At 37.6% G+C, this 14,436-nt stretch overlaps 1 protein-coding gene across 1 annotated transcript; it reads left to right on the top strand.

Moving 5' to 3' along the window:
- Positions 1 to 328: 328 nt before the first annotated feature.
- On the top strand, positions 329 to 8,458 carry il18 (interleukin 18). The gene is made up of 3 exons (XM_031906598.1): positions 329 to 458; positions 6,228 to 6,367; positions 7,518 to 8,458. The coding sequence occupies exons 1-3, from the start codon at positions 386 to 388 to the stop codon at positions 7,743 to 7,745; spliced, it is 441 nt and encodes a 146-aa protein (XP_031762458.1). The 5' UTR covers positions 329 to 385; the 3' UTR covers positions 7,746 to 8,458.
- Positions 8,459 to 14,436: the final 5,978 nt, after the last annotated feature.

The raw sequence follows: 14,436 nt of genomic DNA, 5'->3' as shown, positions 1-14,436 counted from the left end.
TAAAGGCAGATTTCTGAATTTTCAGATTTGATTTTTTTCTAAATGAAAAAAAATCTAGTTTGCAAAAATAACTAGTGATGAGCGAATCTGTCCATTTCGCTCATAGCGCAAAATTTGTGCATCGCATTTGTTGCACGATTTTTTTTGTCGCCCGAGTCTATTTTTCGCTGATTATGCTGCTATAGCATCAGTAGAAAATGGAACTGATAGACAATTGTAACATATGTGGCTCACAGCTGATGCACAATATCTGAAAAAATGTGATAATCCACTTCCTGTATTTATTTTTTTTAAGAAAAAATTCTGTTTTTATGTTCCAGATGAAGTAGATGGATTCCGATTGGATGAATACTCACGACCAATAGCAACAAACTTGAGAAACTCCATGCAGCGTCTGCTTACTTTTGTTCATGATGTAGAGCCTTTCGCCATCTTTCTACCAGATGAAAACAATGAAGGTGCAATATGAGTTTGTATAGTGAAAATTAACTTCTTATTCTTTCTAAATATGCTCCAGCCGGTTAGTAGATATTGACACACTCCATTGTCAACTAATTGCTAATTTATGGCAATAAATTGTGGAGAACCTTGCTAGCCTGACCATAGCCATGACATCAACCCAGCCAAATAGCTGTGACAAAAATGAGAATGCTGAAAAGGGCCTTAAAATTATTGATGATAAAAGCTACCATTGTAGACTGGGAGGAATTCATTATTTAAACAACAGTGATCTTTAATGCATTGGTATATGCAGAAAGAAAATATCATGCAAAACTTGTGGTTCAGCCTGAGGAAGTGTTGTGAAACCCCTTTCACTTTCACTACAACCACAAATCCCCAGATAAATAAAAATGTAATACCAAACATATACCATGTAATATTTTAAGAGGCGTCAACACAAACAAAACAAATACACAGTAAATAGCGCTGAAAAGCTGAAGGAGAAAGGAAAAATATAAAAACAAAATAAAGCAATGCAGTATAGTGTGTATTAGTATTTATCATGTACCACCAGTTTCCCCCAGTGAAGAATGTATTCAATAATAGGCTTATTTATCAGTTTTTTGAGTTTGTGATTAAAGATTGTTTTTCTAATTCAAATAAACTCACATTTCATTTTGAAATGGTTACTTATTTATTAATAAGGACTCATTTGAATAAAAAAAACTTTAGATGCATATGAGTTTTTAAACCATTTTTAAACCATTGTTCAAATTGTGTTAGGTTTAGTGCTAAAACACTTGAAAAAAAAATTCAAACTGAAACCTTGATAAATCTCTCCCTAAGGGTTAAGACACATTTTACAACCTATAATGCACACTGTGCAGAATGTTATAGCTCAGTAATATAATTTACTTATTATCCAGGAGTGCTATTTAACTGCATCACAAAATGCATGCTATTAAATTAAAAAATACAGCAGATACCTACATAAGAAGATAAGTGAAACATTCTCTGTGCAATGGGGCTTCATCATGCATCACACAGAGGCTTTTTTGTTGTGGTTATATCTAACACCTTGCCTTCCTACAACTATATCTTAAGGATTCTCATTTCTTTCCAAAGATTGTATATAAGATATTGCTAGGAAGAGGTATGGCAGTATGGCAGGAAGAAAGAAGAGCACAAAACAATAAATTGTGTAAAATCCCTTTTACTGAGCTCTTTTTAGTATTAAAAACAAAGCTTATGTGAACAGCTATATAAGTCCCAATCTGCACTTCAAGTGAAATAGTTCCCCGAATAAAATAAGATGGTGTTTAATCCGAACATGGAATCATGTAGTGCACTCACCTTTTAAAGTAATAAGCACTCCCATCCCATTTTTAAAGTGATACTGACACCAAAAAATTTCTTATAAAAATATGAACCTACTTCCAAACCTACCTATAGGTCATGTTGACTTTTTTTTTTCTTAAAAGTTCTGTTTCTCTACATAAATCCTACTGAAGATCCTGAACCCGACTGTCTGGCAACCTGACTGTAGCTTCTCAATCTGTCAAAAGGACTATGTTCTAAACTGGGAGGATTCAGCTTGCTGTTTGCTTCAAAGAGTTCCCCCTCCCTCCCTCGCATAGCATCGCATGGCGTTGTGAACTAGATAGCAGGCACGCTTGACCTTTCAATTGCCTGCTTCTTCAAAGGGTTGTGCCCCCTCTCTGCTCTTCCCACGAAGAATTAAATAGCAGGCCAGCTTAAGCTTTCCCGTGCCTGCCTGCTTCTAAGGGCTCACCCCCCCCCCCCCCATTACACATAGACAACGGAGCTAAGCTTGTCATACACTTGCTGAAAGCAGAAGGGGCGTTGCAGGTTTGTGATTGGGCATATTTATTCACTTGGGAGGCATTTAAGAAACATAGCTGCTCTGTGAGTCTGTAATTTGTGCTACCATAATTATGAAGCGAAAAAACTTTGCAGATTTAGTTTATAAGGAATTTAAAGCTGATACAAATTAAAACACAACAGCAGGTGTAAAAAAAAATTTTTTTAAGTTGCTGTCAGTATCACCTTAAGAATTCTGCACCTTAGGTAAAAGAGGGACAGAGATAAATGATATGTAAGGTAACCCCTAATACTGATACTTGCCAAAACAGGCCAGATCATTAACGCAAATGACAGAAAACACTGACACAGAATATGTAGAGACAAATATTTGTTTTTGCTGTTTGCGTATTATAAAAACTTCAAAATCAAAACTTAAACAAAATAGGGATAGAGCATTTAGGACATAGCAGTAAAGTTGCTTGTGCTCCATTAAAGGCTTCCAATAAACACTAATCCATGCCCTTATCCTTTCCCGCTTAGAATACTGCAATCTCCTACTAACCGGCCTGCCAGACTCCCACCTCTCTACCCTGCAATCAATTTTAAACTCTGCTGCCAGGATCCTCCTGCTTTCTCCGAAGAGGGAACCTGCTCAGCCTCACTTAAAGGAACAGTAACACCAAAAAATGAAAGTGTATAAAAGTAATTACAATATACAACTACAACTGGTGTGTTTGCCTCAGAAAGACTACTATAGTTTATATAAGTAAGCTGCTGTGTAGCCATGGGGGCAGCGATTCAAAGGAGAAAAGGCACAGGTTAATTAGCAGATAACAGATAAACCCCCATTATATGGGGCTTATCTACTAGTTATCTGCTATGTAACCTGTACCTTTTCTCCTTTTTTCCAGCTTGAATGGCTGCCCCCATGGCTACACAGCAGCTTATATTTTAATTACTTTAAAACACTTGAATTTTTTTATGTTACTGTTCCTTTAAACTCTCTTGCATGGCTGCCTGTTAAGCAAAGGATAGCTTACAAAATCCTTCTACTAACATTCAAAGCCCTTCACTCCTCTGCTCCTCACTACATTTCTTCACTGGTCTCTCTGCATGTTCCTGGTCGTCTCCTCTGCTCCTCTCAGAGCCTCCGTCTTTTTACACCATCCACACCCACTGCGCTCTCGTCTTAAACCTTTCTATCTCACTGCTTCTTACCTCTGGAACTCTATCCCTGAATCCCTCTGTAGGGAACACTCACTAACTCTCTTTAAGAAAAAGCTCTGCTGTTACCTTCTGGAGCACTAAGACATTATTTTGCCTAGTCCTGCGCTTAAAGGAACAGTAACACCAAAAAATGAAAGTGTATAAAAGTAACTAAAATATAATGTGCTGCTGCCCTGCACTGGTAAAAGTTGTGTGTTTACTTCAGAAAGTCTACTATAATTTATATAAGTAAGCTGCTATGTAGCCATGGAGGCAGCCATTCAAAGGAGTAAAGGCACAGGCACATAGCAGATAACACATAAAACACTATTGTATTCTACAGAACTTATCTGTTATCTGCTATGTAACCTATGCCTTTTCTCCTTTTTTCCAGCTTGAATGGCTGCCCCCGTGGCTACACAGCAGCTTATTATATAAATTATAGTAGTGTTACTGTAGCAAACACACCAGTTTTACCAGTGCAGGGCAACAGTGCATTATATTTTTATTACTTTAAAGCTGTTTCATTTTTTGGTGTTACTGTTCCTTTAAGGGCAAATGCCCATACCTGGTGCACTCTTACCTTCTAGTTTGTGCCTGTACGTTACCCAACCACTTAGATTGTAAGGGGAAGGGACCTGCTTCCTACTGTGTCTCATACCTCATGGCACTTATTCCCTGTGCATTTATAAATATTTATTGTATTTATTTATTATATCACTTGTCCTCCCTGTGTGTAATTTTGTATTTTTGTAAGCTTGTAAAGCGCTGCGTACCCTTGTGGCGCTTTATAAATAAAGTTATACATACTATACAATTATTCCTCAATATTAATAGACAGGTATTTGGATTCTGCTGCTCACTTTTTTTAAAGTCAGTAATTTGAATGTAGAAGCAGATACATTTCCTGTGTTTAAGAAGCTTATTGATTATTATAGCAATGATTGGTGATCAAACTTGTGGACAAAGGGTGATATAGCGGCCCTGAATATTATAAAATAAAATAGTCAGACTATTTTAGAGAAACTAAAGTGCTTTGGGTAATGTGAATTTTTAGAAATCACTGAAGCTTTTCTACACCAAGAATTTTGCTAGGGACCCAGAGGTTATAACCAAAATAAAACTCAAATTCCTAATAATCCTATTAATCAACATCTTAGAATCATTTTTAACTCTTGGCACACTACCTCCCTCTGCTCCTGAATTGCTGTAGCAGCCCAAATTAATACAGCCCTGCCTGGGTTCAGCAACACTGCTCCTGCCTCTTAACTTAGAGACTGACGGAGGAGACTGCCCACAATGGGGCCCCTAAGGCAAGTGGTAAGGACAGGGCTGGCCTGTGCCCTCTGATGCTGTTCACCTTGAGTCAGATTTTTTAACAAATCTGAAATAGAGCACAGAGAAGCGGTATCTGCATATTCATGTACACTTTTTAGGATACTTTCATGTTTTGTTGTTTTTGGAAATTCTCTATTCTTAGCTCAGCTACAGTCTCCAGAACTCGTGTGCATCAGGCACTGGGGATCAAGCTGACCAAAAAAAGATTGAGGGGCAGTCTTGGGTTAAACGTTACAGCCATGGGCTGGTGGTGTCAGTGGCTTTGGGTGTACTTAGTACTTTTAGCCTAGTTTGTTTTCTGGTTCCACTTTTATGTTGTCTGTGAAGGTTCTCATTCATCCAGGTCATGTTATATCTGTAGTCAAATCAACTAGACTTGCTGTGTTTTTCTTGAAGACATTTCGCTAGTCATCCAGTTATACAAGTACATTAAAGGGGATTATAGACAGATAGGGGGTGTATAGTTTCCCATAGAAATAATAAGCACACCAGAGGCCACCCATTTTGATTAGAGGAACGAAACTTTCATTTAAAGCAGTGTAGGTGTTTTGTTACGGAGAGGGCAGTGAGGTTATGGAATGTCTTTCCGAGAGATATTGTGATGGCAGATTCATATATTTATACTGTTACATGATATTACTTTTATAGTAAAATATTGCTTTTTTTTATCTGGATCATAATCATGGGAATGCCATGCTTTCTTCATTTCAAATTTCACATGAAAGAAAACAAGATACACCCAAGTCAAGTGTGTGTTGCTGGATATTGCATCAGTATCCTTATCTTTCATCATCATGTAATTGCTCATCATTGTGATTAAGAACTATCAGAATTACTCACATTAACTATGAAAAAAACAAAGTTTTAATTGAAAGCAGAAGAAGACACAATAATAGTTTAGAAACAGCTAATATACATTGCAAAGTATTATGTTATAATGTGTTCATGTTGTATCACCTTCAGCTGATGGAACCTAAATGTAATGTCATACAATCAGAATATCTTGTAAATATATAACTGCAACATCTGTCATTGTATATTCTGTAATTACAAGCAAGGCACCACATGTAGGTAGCAACAATGAATACACTGTAATGTGATGAAGTGAGTACTCACTTTATCCTGACCATCAGATCATCCTGCTTCAGAGACTGTCCGAAATACTCACTCCACTTGGTAACACCTTGCAACAAGTTTGGCAAAATACTTATCCTGCCATTGCTACCAATATTTCTAGCTTTATTGCTATGGCATCCAGTCACACTACTTTCACACAGTGGTGGCCTGTTGCAGACATATGCATATATACAGTAAGTAGTGCTATAGGAAGAAGATACATGCTTAGATACATACTGTATTTGTAAATACATACATGTCATGTGTTTTTTATTTTATTGTTTTTTTTTTTATTTTTTTAGAAAACCAGGCCACATTTTTGCTGCACAGATACAGAGAGAACTACCAGCATCAGCATGGATTAGCTGTGGTCATCAGCAAGATTACTGACAACAAGAAGTACATCATGTGTTCTTCGAGTAACGGGGAAGTAAGCTTTAAGGTCAGTACTTGGTTGAGACAAATGTGCTAAATTGGAATCGTTTTTTTTATATATGTGTAATTATGTTAGTAGTGTTATTAAAAACAAAGCACCCATCTATTAGGAAAAAACATATATATATTCCAGCATCTGTTACCTAAAGGACCACTAAAGCCCAAAAATATTATTTTTATTTAAGGATTAAGGATGTGTCTTCTTAGGTGGAACTGTTCATATGGAGCTTTGTTTTACACCTTTACCAAATACATGTCCCTTTTATGTGACACGGACAGAACCACGGGCATGCTCAGATCAGCTGGCAGTGATCTCTTACAGATAAAAGTTATATACTGTAGGTATATGGAGAGTACTTATTGCAAAGGACAGTTAGAATACTGCTCAGAAGAAAACCTAGCTGAGCTGTAGCTATGAGTTTGAATATGTGCAGGCACTGTAAAAATGTCTTTGTTTATATGCAGCATTTTGGAGAATGTGTTCATAATTAGAATATCAGTCAATATATACCTTTCTGTTCACAGCTGTATTCTCAGTTTATAAATAATAGAGCATGTGTAACAAGATAATAACAGGACCCATTTTTTGACATCAGGCAGCATGCAAAGTGCAGAATCAAGTACAAGCCTCCATACTTTGCTCCTTGCCTGCCTGTTAGTGCCTATGGGAGCAGGTCTAGAATGCAAAAAGCTGCACTTCCCTGCAGCAGCGAATGAGGGGTGGGAGGGGGAAGGCAGGTAAGCATCTCTCTCCTGCCCTCATCTGTCCCCAGCCCTGCAAGTTATGGAGTGCCTGTACTTACCACCTACCCTATTGCCCTATTTCTAATTACCATAGGATACCTTGTGGTTAATTAAACCTTTACTGCCTAGATTCTATTGCTTTGATATCAAATTAATCTTAAGTGAGATTTCCACCATTTTTTCAATAACAGACTAATATAAAGAGAGAACATATTTGAGAGAAAGGCAAAAGTAGCAAAATACAAAACAAGCAAGATTACAATAATGAGAGAGGTAATTGAATTGACATGTACTTAAAAATATCAAAATACTGTGTAATAAAAGACCTTATTGTGAGCCATACCAACCCCCACAAGCACTTTATAACAAAATTTGCCATATTTTATTTTAATAACTCATTCGCTCCTCCACAGGAGAGAGAATTACCAAAAAACATAGAGTCTCAGGAGAGTGAATATATATTCTACCAGAGGACATTTTCAGATGGCAGTTCTTCTCTGCGGTTTGAGTCATCAGTCAAAAAGAACTTTTATCTGGCATATGAAGAAACAGAGAGTTTCCAGAAACTAATTTTAAAGCACTGCCCTCCTGGTGATTTGGATGAAACAATATCGATGGATATAAGTATCTTGCCATTTTAAACTATGGCATTATATTTAAAGAAGACGGTAAGGTTCAATCACTGGGGGGGGTGCCAAACGAAAGGCACCCCCAGTGATTGTAATCGCTTACCTAATACCCCAGGCTGGTGCTCCTGTTGGCAGAAAACTGCACCGGCCCAGAGTACTGTACATGCAAGTAAGGGATTTTCCTTTCATTGTGCCAGTAGCATCCCTAGCAACCAGATAGACATTCAAATTGCAAGCCTTTGGGCTTGAGCAATCATTATTAAAATCATTATTGAAACCGGCATCATTGCTTTTTTACCCCAAGCCCAGTCATTGCTTCCCCCCACCAGTAAAAATTCAAAAGTTTGCCAACTTTTAGGTAAAGGAATGTTCTAGATAAAGGGACCTCTCCCCAAAAACATATGAGCCCTAACTCAGGGGTGAGAGTGAAGGGTAACTTAATTACTTTAGAAACAGTACTGCATTTTTAACTGATTATGTTTAGAAAATGTTTTATATCAATGAGATGAAGCTTACTGTATATTAATCATATTAGTTCCCCTTTAAAGTATAAAAGACACTTTTTAATATTGTGTGTCTATCACTTGAAAACATTCTTGGAACTTTTTTTTTTTTGTTGTACTAACATACAAATCCATCAGCCCTTCTTCCCCAGCTTAATGACTGAACATGCAGCCGTGATGCCATGCTAGGGGTGGGTACAAAGACCTTATAGGTTATAGACACTGTTTACATCAATGTTGTAGCCTATCAGGTCTTTGCACAGCTCCTGAACCTGGCAGGGTTTTGCACTGATATGTACTAGAGAACTGGGAAAAGAATAAGGTGTAAGTTTTTATTGTTTTTTGGTTTTTTTTGAGGAGAACAATGCCAGGAATTAATTTAATGAGGCACAGGCATTCATATAAAAACTGGAATGTGCCAGCATTATAATAGAGGAATAGAAAAGTCACATATCATTGTTGTTGTTAAACCAGTCCTATGTATGTGTTATACAGAATGTGTTATTTATATGTTTTTTTATTTAAAAATGTTTGAAAGGAGAACTATACCCCCCGGGCTATAAAAGTCCCCTTTACTGCCTTGAAACCCCCTTAACCTCTCCTTTATCGCATAGATTCTAACTTTAAAAACAGTCCCTATCAGTAACCCCAACCTAAAAGAGCAGAGTATCGCAGCTGAGTACCTGGCCGACATCTTCCCTGCAAGTGAACTTCGGGTCTCACCGCCGACACGGACCCTGCTTGCGCATGTGCAGCTTAAGCAGATTTCCTGCTACCTCCAACTGCGCATATGCAAGCAGGGTCAAGGCGGAGGTGAGACCCGAAGTTCACTTGCTGGGAAGATGTCGGCCAGGTACTCAGCTGCGATACTCTGCTCTTTTAGGTTGGGGTTAGCGATAGGGACAGTTTATAAAGGGTGAATCTAAGCCCACAAAGTTCTGCCTTCACTAAAGAAACAGTACCAGCTCTATTTCAGACAGAACCCCTTGAATGTTCATACTCACTGTTATTTGTACATTGGCTCTATTTAGACTAATTTTCAGAACAATGTTGTATAAAAATATAATCATAGTGAGTAGATATATTTATTGTTACAGAATAACAAGCTTCAAATTCAGACACTAGTTGGTTAAAGTAATAAAAGTCACAAAGTTTGTACTTGTAAACTGTGGAAACCAATCAGAAAGTAGTATTTATTTGCTACCTTTTTTAAATTTAAATATCTGATAGGTTGCTTATGGTTACCAGGCCAAGTGCAGTTTGTGACAAATAACCCAAACATGAACCATCTGTCAATAAAGGAGTATTTTTTTTACTAAAAACTTTGTAATAGGTTGATTATTATATAACCTCTAAAATACAGTAAAAATTACTGTTTTAATGTTTCTTAGGAAATGCTATATCAAATCTGATATCTTTGTAAAGCAAAACTGATTGCTGTCAAATAGAACCAATATGCTTTTTTTTTTCTGGTGGTAGAAAAATCACAAAAATTGCACCAGTACATGTATCAGCATTGCCTAAGTATTTTAGTACATGCATATCACACTTAAAGGTGATGTTCACGAAACAATGAACTTTTGATGTGAAGGATGCAATGGTATATTAATGTAATATGCAGAGGCTGTTTGAATTTTAGCCTCAGAAAATATTCCTTGTTGCTGGGCAGTATATAAAGGCAAAAATATTAATATGCATCCAGCATAGGCCTACAGTAGGATCTAATCATTGGTCCATTGGATCAGTCTAAGTTAGCTCTGCACATTGGTGGGCGAGTCTGGGACAGATTGTCATGTTTGATGACCTCCCTAAAAAGTGGATCTATTTGTCTGTGGCCACCTTAACAGAAAATTAGACTAAAAATGCCACTTCTTTTACAGTAAATAGAAGTGCTTATTCTTTTACAGTAAATAGATGTACTTACAAAAAAGAATGGTTTCTCCATATATACTATATATTTTGTAATTAAATATGCATGCAGCCGTGCATATTTAATATAAAAAAATTACGTTAAAACAATTTTTTACGATAAATAAGCAGAATACATTTTAGTGAAAACTTTAAAAAATGATTTTAACTAAAATCTGGCCAAATTTTAACAAAAGCCATCCTGTTGCTATGGTTACATTCTCAACAGTTACATTTTTTATTTACAAGAAGTACTTTATTTCTTCATTTGAAGGTGATGGTAATATATTAACATGTTTAATGTTAACTCAATAAATTTGTTGAAAATACACTGTGCGTGTTGTTTTAACTGAAGAGTCTGGGTCACTAAGATTTCCTGAGATGAGACAGAAATCACAATGTATTGTTTAAATGAACTGTTCTTATTCATGCCAGGTTTGCTCTTAGGGTAATGTCACACCAATGTCTGTCTTGAATTAAGAACATACTGTAGGATAAAGAATCAGGACACTATTACTTGCACACTAATTGCACAAATATCCACTTAACCCACATGAAGCTTCTTGTTGATTTTTTTCAAGATAGCATCTGGAAAATTAGGCCAAAAATAGTAAAAAAGAAAGGGCACAGAAGCACTCTATGGAACCAAGTTTCCATGGTTAATTATATTAGTGTTATGTCTATAATCATGCAGTGTGTTAAACAGTCAACTAGAGTTCACTAGTGACTACCATTTGTACAGTACAATTTGCTGCTCACTAAATATTACCATAAGATCACTTAGCAGCAGCAGTACAGATATATGTCCTGATAAATAATTCTTTCCCATCCAGGTTCTTAGTATAGCAAACAATCTAGCTTGATACTTGATAGCTGTTTTACTAAGGTGCACATACAGGTGGGATAATTTATTCCAAATGAGTGTGTGTTTTGTGTTGTACCCACAAAACTTACTGAATCTCTACTACGTATCAGCAGCATTTCATCTCCAGTATACCCCCACATTGGCCAGTCTTTTCATACAAATGGTTATAAATGGGACACTTTACCACAGTACACACAACAGAGACCCTTTCTGCACACCCAGGCTCTCCAAAATGATTGAACGCCCGATGCACACTGCCAAACAAGTGTTACATTTTTTTAGACTGGCACTGTAAAAGGACATTACGGTGTCATCTAGGAACACAGTACGTTTGGGCTACCTGGTGACAAGGAGTCCTTTGCGGTTACTGATAAACCAGCCGTACTTCTTTCCTTCGCCCCGAATGGGTAATTACTCCCATAGTCTCTTGTATTGTGCCGTTGTGCTTAATGGACCGACTCGCTACCAATGTTGCAGTTAACCTTATGGGGTGACTCAATCACTCCTTATCCATTCCGTCCACACCCCTTGAGAGCTAGCCTTAAACTGATAACTAGAGCGATTGAAAAAATATATTTAGGGGGGAGCATGAGACAAAATGCAAAATTTCTGCAAAAAAAGTGCTTTTATTTTTATGCCATACACGACATCTTTCGGGCCCCTTTCGTGCCCTTTATCAAGAAAGGGGCCCGAAACATGTTGTGTATGGCATAAAAATAAAAGCACTTTTTTTGCAGAAATTTTGCAATTTGTCTCGTGCTCCCCCCTAAATATATTTTAAGGCAACCTCCTTAGATTCCTTGACAGTCGGGTATAATGCTGTACCGACCGTTACGAACAGCAGCGTGGTTGCATCACTAGGTATATGGGAGCTGCAGTTCAGCACTTGTGGTGTCTGGTCTTCCTTTCTCGAGACCAGCAAAGGGAGGATAAAACTTCAATTCAATAAATTTGCACTTTTCTGTTTCATTAAGATCCAAGTGTTCATTTTCCTATACATACATATATACAGTATACAGGATTCAGATTTGCCTAATTCCAAGTGCCTGGCTCAGCCAAACTGTGTAATTTAAAGTCATGTGATTATGTGAGTTGTCGATTCCTTATCTAATTATGCTCATTTGCATATACTTGAAACCAATATAAATGCTGCTTAGAATAACAAAACCTCAAAGTATTAAACTTTGCTGTTACAAATAATTTATCCTTAGTTGTAAGTATTACTATGACAGCAAAAGTATTCAAATACTTCATTAAATGCGCTGTAGTGCGCTCGCTGCACTATAACACCTGAATTTCCACATAAATTGACGCCCCCGGTAACTGGCTGCTCCACGCCGGCTGAGGCAAGGTTCTCACTTTGCCTTATGGCAGGAGCGGCCCTGGTAAGTGGCTTTCAGGCTGGAACCCCAGTCACTGGCTCAGGGCAGTGACCCTCCCCCAGGGGAGTCATCCAACAGTTTGGAAACCACTTACAGGAGAAACCCATGTTTTTCAGGTTACCAGAAAAAAAGGTATAAAATCCAGAAAAATGTAATATCAGGGAAATGCATTTTGCACAAAAAATGGTGTAAAGTGAGGGAAAACATAAAAACAATGTATGCAAAATTGAGGTTTGACTGTATGTATAACATACTGAAAGCTAAGGTAAATAGAATATAAGTATTCAGAGGTGGAATAAGGGACTTTTTTGAAAATATACTGTATATACACTTGAGTGCCCATATAAAAAATATGGCACTGCCACCTAGTGATATAAAATGCAAAATGCTGGCTAAAATTCCAAGCACACACAAAACTGCAAGTGACTTATTACAGTGAAATGGTTATTAATGTTTTTGTTACGCCTGGAACTATAACTATAAATGATAAAGTTTTTACAAGTATGTCACCTTATTATGAGCTTAGGAGCAACGTGGCTAAAGGACCTGCAAAGAGTGGCCTGAACTCAAAAGGTTTGCCTAACAGGTATACTGTTCTTCGACTTCAGCTTATTCTTCCTCTTCTTCTTCTTATTCTTAGTGCCCCCCATTTTCTAAACTCTACTCCTCCTACAGTTTCCTATACCCAAACTCTCCCCTATAGCGGAGCAGGTTGCTTGTGCTTTTCAAAGTGATCCTGCTCCGAACCCCCCAATTTTCCCATTGACTTTGACAGGGAAGATTTTCAAACTGCTGCCACACTTACAGCTGTGAAGCTACAGCCCCCAAACTTGAATAACATAATCATGGGGTCACCCCAAATGAAACAGCGACATTTGTTGGATGACCACAAAGTGGGAGGGGCCAACAACAGCCAATCAAATTTCACCCATTGACTTTTATGGGGAAATTGAAACTGCTGCCAATCTTACAGCTTTGAGGCTACACTCCCCAAACTTGAATCACACAGTCATGGGGTCAGCCTGAATGAAAATGTGATGATTTTTGGATGCCCAAAAGTGGGCCGGGCAATGAACAGCCAATCAGATTTTACCAATTAACTTTTAATGGGAAATTCAACCTGCTGCCATTCTCACAGTATTAACACCAGGGTCCCCAAACTTTTCACAGTTGGTCACTAGGTGACTTTGTACTTAAGGTTAGAAAAAGTGGACGGGGCATCCAAAAGCCAATCACATTTCTTTCATTGTTTTCAGTGGGGAAATTTTAACTGCTGCCATTCTCACATGTTTAATGTCAGGGTCCCCAAACTTTGCACAGTTTGTCACTGGGTGACTATGTCCAAGTTTAGAAAAGTGGGTGGGGCCAACAACAGCCAATCAGATTTCACCTATTGACTTCATATATTTAAATTTAAACTGCGGCCATTCTTTAAATATTAATACTAAGGTCCCCAAACTTTGCAGAGCTAGTCACCAGGTAACTGCAGTTTAGAGTTAGAAAAAGTCGGCAGAGCCACGAACAGCCAATCAGATTTTACCTATTGATTTTCAATGGGGAAATTCAACCTGCTGCTGTTCTCACAGTATTAACACCAGGGTCACTAGGGGACTGTACTTTTAGGTTTTAAAAAGTGGGTGGAGCCACCAACAGCCAATCAGACTTCACCTATTGAATTTTTTTGGTTTAAATTTAAAATGCTGCCTTTCTCACACTATTTATGTCAGGGTTTTCCAAACTTTGCACAGTCACTGGCTGACTACATATTCAGGGTTAGAACAAGTGGGCGGAGCCACCAACAGCCAATCCATTTCTATCCATTAAATTTCATTGGTTTATATTTAAACTGATGCCAAGTATTAATTCCAGGATTGTTAAACTTTCAAAGATAGTCACTGGGTATTTGCCTTTCAAAGTTAGGAAAAAGTGGGTGGAGCCACCAACAGCCAATCACATTTCACCTATTTACTTTCAATGGTGAAGTGTAATATGCTGTCAGTCCCACAATTTGTATGCTCCAAACTTTGCAAAGTTGGTTACTGGGG

Source organism: Xenopus tropicalis, chromosome 7 (assembly GCF_000004195.4).
Source record: "Xenopus tropicalis strain Nigerian chromosome 7, UCB_Xtro_10.0, whole genome shotgun sequence".
Taxonomy (NCBI): domain Eukaryota; kingdom Metazoa; phylum Chordata; class Amphibia; order Anura; family Pipidae; genus Xenopus; species Xenopus tropicalis.
Note: the sequence above shows the minus strand (reverse complement) of the source record. Positions and strands in the feature narration are given on the sequence as shown.

Bases quoted from the DNA above. Each gene is read 5' to 3' on its own strand.
- il18 (XM_031906598.1), top strand. From the start codon at position 386: ATGCAGCGTCTGCTTACTTTTGTTCATGATGTAGAGCCTTTCGCCATC. The intron at 459-6,227 runs GTGCAATATGAG...TTATTTTTTTAG, and splicing joins ACCAGATGAAAACAATGAAG to AAAACCAGGCCACATTTTTG. The intron at 6,368-7,517 runs GTCAGTACTTGG...GCTCCTCCACAG, and splicing joins ACGGGGAAGTAAGCTTTAAG to GAGAGAGAATTACCAAAAAA.